Source organism: Gadus morhua, chromosome 3, assembly GCF_902167405.1.
Source record: "Gadus morhua chromosome 3, gadMor3.0, whole genome shotgun sequence".
NCBI lineage: Eukaryota > Metazoa > Chordata > Actinopteri > Gadiformes > Gadidae > Gadus > Gadus morhua.
This window is the reverse complement of record NC_044050.1, coordinates 16,725,494-16,735,877: the sequence shown is the minus strand read 5'-3', so window position 1 is coordinate 16,735,877 and position 10,384 is coordinate 16,725,494. Positions and strand designations below refer to the sequence as shown.

Here is a 10,384-nt window from a genome sequence, read left to right as displayed (position 1 = left end):
TTTCTAGGGTTTCTACATAATTATCAGCCCTCTGTCTTTGTCAAGATGTCTTCTCCATTTTGGTAATTGATGGTCAGGCATAATCTGTGATCTGTAGGTTTTAATGTACCACATATTATGCCTATGCAGGTTGAAACTTTGCCTTTGAATTTTCAATAGTCGTAAATGTTAAAACTGACAGTTAATGACCAAATCAAACCAATCCAAAGAAAACATTTGATTCCTTCTTTGAAGGCAGGGTAGACAATTTATTGTTTATTTTTATAGATATATTTGTTGAAATTCTCTTATTATTTGTGGCTTTCGAAGGCTTATAAGAAGCCTGTCCAATCATTTAACGCTTGTATCCAAAGCTGGGAATATTTGAGGTAATATCACTAAGGAGCAGACAGGGAGCCTTTTGCTCCAGGATGCCTACAGGTAGCATGCGTCGACATTGTTGTAGAAAAAATCCTCCGAACCACTTAACCAGCAGACTGTCCTACATCTCAGCTGAGTTTGTGGTAATGCTGTGTACATCAAGTCATGAGAATAAATGTAACTCTTCCTCTCTTGCAAGTACAACAGAGAAACTGCCTTTGTGATGGTTACCTTCAATCGTTGCCGTGACAATGCTGCTACCAAGGATTCTGTTAGCGCTGGTGTCATTTATTTGATATGGCTGCATTGCAACACATGAAGCAATTCTTTAAATGTAGTGTGTGGTCGATTGGCATATTCTTGGTTGTGATTTATGTAAATTGTTTGATCATTAATGTTAATTATTAAGCTTTGACTCATACATTTTTGTGTGTATGCATTGTGGGGGCTGTAGTCTACTGTAGCACACTGCGTGTACAAGCAGAGTAGCACTTAAGGCAATGTTAGTTTGCAGACCAATTCTGTCTGCATTTGAAATTACTTGGTCACATCAAGCCAGGGTAGCATTGGCTAGGATAATAGTTTAGCAGGCTTTATAGGAATTGAGCGATGGTGCACATTTGACATCCCTTCTTTGGATCCTTCGATTCACTAATTATTCCTGAAATTCAATTTGACCTCAAATTTGTACATTGCTTCGTCACCTATTTAGATGTATTCAAATGTTTAAGAATTTTCATATATAAAGAATTCAAACGACTTCAAGACTGCAGTATATCAAAAGAGGTTCCGATATCCATTATTGCAGAATAGTGTTGTAATAGTAGTTTGCATGATACCTCTGGGGTTATAGATTTTAAGGTTAGTTGGGGTTCTCTAGGATATCGTCAGCTTTGTGTTCATCTTGAGTATCAGGGTATGGAGAAAAAACTGGTTGTGAAAAAACACTGGGGAACTGGTCATATACCATAGCATTCGTTTTCAACTGAATCTTAGATTCATAAAAAGACACTCTGGCTGCGACAGACAACTAAACTTTCTGATTTTAATACACCACGATGCACAGGCATGTCACTAAAGCCAAGGTATGAGCTTAAAAAAAAGGCTTCTCTTCCTCCTCCAAATCACATTCTGACATGTGTCCCACACTGAAATCCTTCCCCCGGGGCGCAAGATAGAAAAGAAGGTATCCAATCCCAAACCTAGACACAAAGGAGCTGCTAAGATACCGCAAAAAATGGATTGGGTACTGCGAAAAGCACAGAAACCTCTCCCGGAAACACGACTAGCTATAAATAAAATAAAATAAAACACTCCCCTGCGCTGCCAAATTATTTTTTCCATCTAAATATCTCGATTTCTTTCTCTCTCGCTCTCGATATCTCCCCCTCTCTTTTTCTCTCCCTCCCTCTCCCTCTCTCTCTCTATCCCACTCTCTCCTTCACTCTCATGTTGGCCTGTGCATAGCGACATACCATACAAATTTCTAAGAAAAAGACAAGGGCAAGGGAGAAAAAGAGGAGCGGAAGCGTGGTTGTTTTTCTTTTGAAGAAACAGCTCTCCCTCTCGCTCTCTGCCGCTCTCTCATTCCATCTCTCCCTCCATCCGAGTGTGGGAGTGGGCTAGGGAAGCCCAACATTAGGCCCCTGTGCAGTGGCAGGTTTCCCATGCGTTCCAAAAATACTTCCCCATTCGCCCACTTCAGTCCCCAGCTGGCTAGGGATAGGTTAGCATCATGCTCAGCTCTCCTCGTCCTCTACTTTTATTTTTTATTTATTTTTTCCGCTATAGGCTCTAGTGATTCTTCAAGCATGCCCCCAGACTCACCCACACACTATGCTAACGTTGCTCCAAACCTAAACCTTCTCTTCTGCTGTATCCGTGCACACTCTTTAGAACAACAGCGCATGGGGCCTGATGCAGCTATTGGCCTACCTGCCCCTGTCTATTGGTGACTGTGGGGTGGTGTACATTATAAGCCAATGAAACGTTATAGGGCCGTTACTAAACATTTAGAGTTTAGCATGGAGGGAGTTATTTTGCAACACATTACGTTTTAGCCCCATATGAAAATAAAAAATACTCATGCTTGTTTGGATGATTAGAATGTGTCATGATTATTCTAGGTTGGGGAATTATCATTTATGGGTAAAAAAAAAGAAGAAGGAGCATGCTTGTATTAATTTCTAGCAATCAACTTTGCCATGATACAAGAGCAATTACTAGATACAGAGGCATGACAGTCTCCTCCAGAAAAAAGCCCTTATTGTAGACTAATTGCTCGCACTTCTCACTAGCAAGCTATTTAGTCTGAGCAATCGTCTATCCAACTTAACTCGAGTGAATTGTATTTTGAGATGATCAACTTTAAAACGAATCCGTCCTCTTATTCCTGCATAAAGCACCTTCCCTAACAATTCGTATTTATAACGACGTACAATGAAATTAGTGTAATTAGTGATCATTACTGCTCCGATGCACACTCATCACGGGCAGACCAAATACAAACAGATTGCAACAAACGGCAAAGCGCAACAGACATGTAGAGGGAAACAGATGAAGAATGGTGAGAGCTCGCAGCTAACAAAAGTAACTATGGAAACGGCTCCACATCGCGCTGGCTTCCACCACGACTCTCTCTCCAGAAATAAAAACTGTTGGGCTAAGAGCGAATCAGGTAAAGACAAAAGATCCCGGGTGAACCTATTTATAGTGGCGCTTACATAACATATCATAGCTTATGTTGGTTCAGGCGAGTTGGGTGTTTAATAGCAAGCTTTGGGAGGGAGGGTGAAGGTTGCAGGAGGAACTATAGGAGGACTGTTGTTGTAAGTTGTAAGCCGGCCTACAGAGAGCATATTATTCATACACACACACCAAATAAGAGTTCTGTGCCATTATGATACTAATGAGTCCAAGAGATGAGATGGTGAGATACCTGTTAAAGAGACCATAAGGAAGGGACACTTCTTTCATAATGAGATATGGATAAGCATAATATGCAATACGACATGCAGTCTGCATGGAGAGCCTGTGATGAAAAAACCCGAGTAAAAAGGTAGGATCAATTAACAAACTGATTTTCTATAAATGTGTCATCAAACCTTTCAACTAAATGGAGCCATTAGCATAATTATCTACTCATACTACTTTAATTCTAAGCAGTTCTCTATTAGTGGAGGGATGGCGGAGCTGTGTTCAAAGGGACTCTTCTCAACTCTCAAAAGGCTTATTAATTAGCTCCCTCTAGCATACATTCCCCGTAATTACATGGCAGGGCGCGCGCCACACAAGAGAGGCAAAATTGTCAGCTGTTAGAAGTAATTTTTTTTTATACTCCTCATACCTCTGGTCATTTTAAGACTGATTTGTATGAACTAATAGGTTGGTACAAAAGGAAATTATTTAATAGATTGGAACCATGTTCTAAGTTTGTGAGACGGCTACTATGCAAATGTCGGTCGGTGATTCATCTGTTTATTATGCAGGTAGGACTTCAGTTAGCTGTGATGCTATCATCGTCCCGCGGTATTGTGTTGTGTTCGGGGGGGGGGGGGAGTGGGAACAAGGGTAGATTGCGCACGGTGTGTGCGTTTATGGGATGTACAAATAAAAGCCATCGACTCAGAGAGAGATAGTAGAAAGGCGGAGAGAATATGGCTCATCGTCGTTCAAATCCCTTCAGGATTCGTTTTGCGTTTGCAGGTCAATGGGTCAAAGGCTGAGCTAGCACATCTCCCACGAATGTGAGCCCCAAGGCAGTGATTGCGCGCATGGATTGACACATCACCGACTACTAAACAGTGTTTCAGTAAATGTACAGTAGAAAACCGCAGATCTAGCCTACTGGTTGTCTTCAAATGTGCCCCAGTCACCCTGCCATGGTATGGCCGATAGATGTTAACACAATGACCGCGTTGACCGAAGCTTCTGGTGTTATATAAAGGGAAACTGGCAGCCTGGGGAGTTGAAGCTGAGCTGTATTAAATTCAGTGCTATGGAGGGGTTGAGGAAATAACGCTATGTTGAGTTCTGCAAGCCAACACTGCACCCGTTTCGAGGCTTTCAGCCACAGCCAAGCGTTCAAAAGGATTCATAGAAGAGGTTGGAACCCGGGGGTCATGAACACAGCTCAAGGAAAAAGCATCAGTGCTTTTTATGGCCGGGGTTGTTTATTTTGTGTCAAAGTATTAATAAGACCAAGTCCACTGTACGCCCCTGTGTACTGAACGGGGTTGTCAACGATTGAAAAGAACTTGCAGTCACTAACTTGCTCTGTGGAAGTAATGCAGTTCCAAACCAAGATCTCGCATCAAAATGGTTTGAGTCAAACTTTAGAAAATAAATAAAGCTCTAGCTGGTGGCTATCGACGTCAACTTGTCGCCCTCCTATAGACCTTGAAACAGAGATTAAGTTAAAACACGTCATATATGGTTTCCAGTATATCTACTATATTGTTGAGTCGTGCTACTGTACGCACATTACTGTCTCTCATCCAATAACCTAGAAATGACGTAGTTTCAGGAAGTGAAATCAATGTTTCGTTAAAAGCATGTCATGGAACAGAGTGCTCTTTCTTTTGCGGCGTATTCTGCAACGTATACTACCGGTATTTTCATATGCTAAGTACTTGGAAATGGCCTGTTAGAGAACAATTTCAATTGCAATGAAGCGATATTAATCAGTCAGTATCAACGGAATATTACGCAGATAACTAATGAATGAAGCACTCAATACTGAATGACCAATACAATAACAATTCTATAACCTCTACAGCCAACACAAACTCCCAACAGCAACATTTGAAGATATGATTTATTGTTTCTCAATAAAACATATTTCAAGTCAGGATTTTTTTATTGTAACCCCAACCCTCCCAGAAGTAATGCTGATGAGGTCATCACAGACACGTTCCACTCTTTGAATTCTTCACTATCATTAAAACATTAAGACAACTGGAGAATCTTGACCGAAATAATTGTTGGCACTATTGAAGACAATGGCCCTCATTCATCAGCTTTATCAAAAACACCTGTTATCCTAGTTGCTCAGGCACTCATCGTTTTAAGTAGTTTCCAGTTGATTAGGAAACGCATACAAAAAATGTGCAATTTCCAAATGTCAGTCCAATACTGCATATCTAAATACAGTATTCTTTTAAATGTATTTTTATGGATAGCCAGTGGTGCACATGCCTGAAGCTGATGAGGAACACAAAGCATGGCATTTATCTGTCCAATGGCTCCACACATAGCAAACACACGGCATGACTACGAACAACAAAATGTGATAAAGTAACAGGGTTCTTTCTAAACCACCTTATTAACACCTATTCTGGAAATAGATATTTTGGTAGAAAACAGTTTCAATAATACATAATGCCTGCTTGAGCATCACATGAGCAACGGATGAGGGCCAATTTCTTTAAGACCTTTAGAAAGAGTCTTTAGCATTAGTACTGTTCTGCCATCATTAAAACAGTCAAGGCTGACCAGCCAGTGAATGGATGGCTTCCTTGGCCTCGGCCAGTGTTGTCATTGTACTGCTCCCATATATACCCTGTCTCAACGTACTGCCTGTAAACGTTGTTGACGATGTTAGTCCTGAGTTCATTATAAAGGGCCGTTGCCTTCTCCTGGTAGGGACCCTCCGCACTGCTGTAGTGGTTCAGGGCTCTGACAGCCAAATAATTTATGTTGATCCAGATAGGTCCCCTCCAGTAGGGGGCGTCGTGCTCCGTGTTCCGCTTCATGTACATGGGGTCCGTCCTGGAGAGCGAGCGGAGGCCGTAGGGCGTCCACAGCTTGTCGGGGTCCCTCATGTCTCGGAGTATGTGCTCCAGCTTGGGAGAGTCGGCGTGCAGGATGTGCAGCAGAAACGGGAAGAGGCTGACGTAGCCCAGGGCGTTCACGTGCTGCAGCTTGGGCGCGCGCCGCACTGAGCGCACGAGGCGGGCGGCGGCGTAGTGGTGCCGTGGCTGTCCGGGCGGCACGTACACCTTCTCCTGCTGCAAGGACACGGCCTGCGTGTGGTTCCCGTAGTCGCTGAACGCCCCGAGCTGGTCCGACCAGTGGAGCTCGCTCAGCAGGCCGTTGTCACTGAGCACCTGGTGTGTCTGTTCGTAGTCGACGTGGGGCTCTCCGAGGAGCCGCGCGATGCTAGCCATGATGCCCGAGGCCAGGGCCATCCAGCAGTGCAGGTCCACGTGCCGCTCTTCCCCGGACGGGTGGGAGGCCCTTGGGTAGTCGTCCAGACCGGAGGTCAAGGTCTTCGGGTTCAAGAAGAGGTTGGTGTCCTTGTCCCGGCCCCGCCAGCGGTAGGAATTGGGCACGGGTCCGGTCTGTGTGGTGTTGTACCATTCAAACCAGGTCTTCAGTCTTGGGAAGAGCCGCCGTAGGAACGCCAACGTGGGCAGCGATGTCGGAGTGTCCGGGTCGGAAGAATGCTGCTCGATGAGCTCCTGCAGCGCCAGGAAGAGGGTGGGCGGGTTGGCGTTCTCGTTCCGCTGCACCACAAACTCACCCGGGACCTTGCTGCGTGCCTCGTCGCCGAGGATCTGCTCGCGAGGGATCCAACCCTCCACGTTGATGAGGTCTAGCCAATGAGCGGTCGCCTCCCGCGTCACCTGAGGGTCCCATTTGCTGAGCAGCAGCTGGTGGAAGCCCTCGTCCCAAAGGAACCCCCGAGGGAAGAAAGAGCGCGAGGGAACGGCGGTGAACAGCGCGCCCTCGGGATACAAGAGCGGGTACTCGTTGTAGGCAGACTGCACCACCGACTGGCCATAGAAGTAGCCCATTCCGCCCAGCATGTTGCTGAGGGCTGCCTTGCTGAACCTGACCTGAGCCTGGCTGAAGCCCTTTTGCTCCAGGCCAAAGGTCCTCTCGAACCTGGCGTCAAACTCAGCTTTCCTCCTCTCCAGCTCCTCCGTCATGGTGACCCCGACCAGCTGGTTGGGTCTACTGTGGAAGCTGGCCGATTCAAACAGAACCTCGATCTGGAACGGGGTCTCTACGGTTACCTGGTGGACCAGGAAGTCGCTCTTCTTCCTGGGGTCGTCAGGATTCTGCTGGGGCTGCTGGTGTGGAGGCTTGTAGCTGTCAACCGCAATGTAATGCCTCTTTTCACCAGAGGGGGGGCTGTAGACAAACCTCCGAGAGAGGCTGTTCTTAACAATGTCCGTCAGCCGCTCCAGGCCTGGAGTAACAGTCTGAAGGTTGTTGTAGCTGAAAAGAAGGAGGGAAAATCGGGGTACATTTATTATTGCTGTTCCCTAAAGCTGTCCTTGCAACAAAAGCATTCACAAAAGAATCGTGGGTGGCCAAGGATTTAGTCAAACTTATTTAGTGAGTGCAAGCACTATGAAACTACTGTTTAAATACCCAATCAACACGCATTGAATCATGAATCTATAAATAAAGCCCTATTTTCCACCATCATGCATCGGTTTTTATGATTCCTATAGCTACTCTGCACACAATTCTGACACAATTTATGCATGCTTGATATTTCTCAGCCCCACCCAAGGCTCTTTGAATAAAAGCGTCTGCTTGATTGCTAAATTGTTACTGTAGAGTCTGTCATGTTATTTTCGATAACTACTATCATCCTTCTCCCGCCCTTCACAACCCCTCGACGTACCAGGCGTATTTGACGTTGGACAGCTCCCCAGTGACGGGCTTGCGGAAGGTGATCTTGAAGTGTCCGAGCTCCTCAGAGAAGCCGGTGATGGATCCCAGGCCTTTCTTCTCCTCCACGTGAGCCTCCAGAGAGCCCTGCGTATCGGCTGCTGCGTAAAACATGAGCGAGATGACGGGCGCTTGGCGGGATGAACTCTGGTGGTGCAGATAAATAACGGAAGAAGGAGAAATAAGGGAAATCAACATTTTGGAATGCAAATTCCATTACCGTTTAGGTATTGAGCAGATTTTGCAATCAGGTGGGAATAACAGTGAATTCTTTATGCACGTCATTGAGTATTAGGTGGTGGCATCTTGGATAAGGACTGCAAACAATTGGGTTCAACCCAGAAGCTTTTATCGGGCAGTCAAACTTTGAGGCCACTAGAGTCTAGACTATCCTGCCCCCAGGTAGGATATATCTATTTCCATATGATAAGATTCATCCATGAACAAAACAATGAGCTTAGACAAACAGTTGAAGGAACCTGAATAAAAAGAGCTATAATCTCCGGTCCTCACGTGCTGTTTGGCCGTGATCCTCCATGTCCAGTCGCCACCGTGGTCGCCGCCCCTCCGCTTGACAAACTCGGTGGTCAGGGTGAAGTCCTTATCGCGGACCTCCTGGACGCCGAAGCTGAGGCCGTCGTGCATCAGCCAGCCGTAGCCCTGCAGGCCGTCCCCCTGCTCACAGGTGTGCCTGAGGTTCACGTCCATGCTGGAGAACTGCCGCATCCACATCAGGCCTGCAGAGAGAGGCATGGTATCAGGGAAGCAGTTGTGGTGCGGGGGAATATATACAGGAAGATATGCATCGATGGCCTTAGCTCCGAAATGTCCAATCCTGGCTGCTATGTTAAATGATTGGATGCCTTTTCTAGCCGGAGGGAGATACGGCGGCAAAGACGAGACACCACATATCCACACACACCTCGCCGCTGGTGTCCCTAGAGCGAAAGTCACTTGGACGACAGGAATAGAACGCTGCGTTCAGGGTTAAGTTTAGGTTCTGGGTTCGAACCCAAATGTATACTGCCTGGCCTGCCCTGTGGGCATCAAGATGCCTAACCCCTATCTGCTTCTCATTGATATATCTTGATTAACTGTGTAAGCCAGTGTCTACTTATGAACTACTAAAGTAAATAGAAGTAGTAGTCCTAGAAATAGTAGTAGTGAGGTGTTACCTGTAACGATGGATTTAGGACTTCTGGTTTTCATCCCAAAGTAGACCTGAGGCCTGTAGGATCCCCAGAACCTCTCTGGGGAAACCTCGGCGCTGGTGCTGTTGTCATCGAGGACTCGCGGCGAAGGGTGCAGCGTAGCCACACGTTTAGCCAGGCTGGACCGCATGTACAGGGCATAGAAAAACCAAACCAGGCTGAAAATGCAAAGGCCGATTGAGATATTGATAAACACTTTGCCAATGTCCACTTTCTTCTTCTTTTCCTTGAAGTGCAAGCCAATGGGCTTCTCGTCTTTCCGCAGAAGGGGTGCAGCTTCCCCTGCCCCCACCCTCTTCCTCTGCCTGCCCATCATGCCCTGCCGAAACAAAGGAAATGTATACAAATAAAAATTGATAGAACATTATAAGGTGATAGAGGTGAGCTTGCGCCTTCCCAGATGCTAGCATGGAGTTGCCTAGTTCGCACCATAAATATGATTATGTTCACATAATGTATTTGAATGGTTATGGAACGTGTACACAGTACTCAGTATATTTTATACGCTTTTGAATAAAGGAATCACCTCACATTATGCACTCGGGCTTTTGTTTTGTACATATTACACAGGAAGCAGACAAATAAACCTGCTTGCGCGAATGTATTGTGTCTGTGTAATGTTTTGTGATAGCACGTCTGAGCTGACTCCTTTCGCTTGAGGAGCAAATTAAATGTGGTTTTCTGAAAACAAATGGTAATAAGCTGAACTGAAACCCTGCTATTGCTCCTTTACGCGAAGCGTGCCACCAAGCTAAGGCATTTGACGTCCATACGGGTGCCACACTGAAGCGTTACCACTACGCAAATCAGAGGGCTTTGGCTAAAGCCCACTGTATATACAACAAGTGATCTAGAAATGGATCGCAGGGTTCAACAAGAGGTATAGATTTTATTACGCTAACTTTGTTTTTGAATTACTTATTCTCACCTGTCAAATGAATGGATCAGCTACTCATTATCCGCTGCTAGCTTGACTATTCACTTCCTGGTCCCGCCCCCATCGCCACTCCACCACTGACGTGTCGCAGCGTGGATCTATCACTACAAACATACCGTCTATGGTTTGATACCCAGTAGCTTCACCTTAACAGGCACATTTCCCTCACTGAAGTTATTATAATCGTAAC

General features: G+C 45.7%; 1 protein-coding gene across 1 annotated transcript; it reads right to left on the bottom strand.

Annotated features, from left to right (window-relative positions):
* Positions 1-5,158: 5,158 nt before the first annotated feature.
* On the bottom strand, positions 5,159-10,268 carry mogs (mannosyl-oligosaccharide glucosidase). Its single transcript, XM_030352107.1, has 5 exons — positions 10,186-10,268; positions 9,222-9,576; positions 8,560-8,783; positions 8,000-8,193; positions 5,159-7,584 (listed from the first exon to the last, which is right to left on the bottom strand). Exons 2-5 carry the CDS (start codon positions 9,571-9,573, stop codon positions 5,814-5,816), a joined length of 2,541 nt encoding a protein of 846 aa, XP_030207967.1. The 5' UTR covers positions 9,574-9,576; positions 10,186-10,268; the 3' UTR covers positions 5,159-5,813.
* Between the last annotated feature and the right edge of the window lie 116 nt (positions 10,269-10,384).

What these genes read in the sequence shown, in the direction of transcription:
- mogs (XM_030352107.1), bottom strand. Translation starts at nt 9,573, where the DNA reads ATGATGGGCAGGCAGAGGAAGAGGGTGGGGGCAGGGGAAGCTGCACCC. An exon ending in TCCTAAATCCATCGTTACAG is followed by an intron (nt 8,784 to 9,221) that starts GTAACACCTCAC and finishes CTCTCTCTGCAG; the next exon opens with GCCTGATGTGGATGCGGCAG. An exon ending in GGATCACGGCCAAACAGCAC is followed by an intron (nt 8,194 to 8,559) that starts GTGAGGACCGGA and finishes CTGCACCACCAG; the next exon opens with AGTTCATCCCGCCAAGCGCC.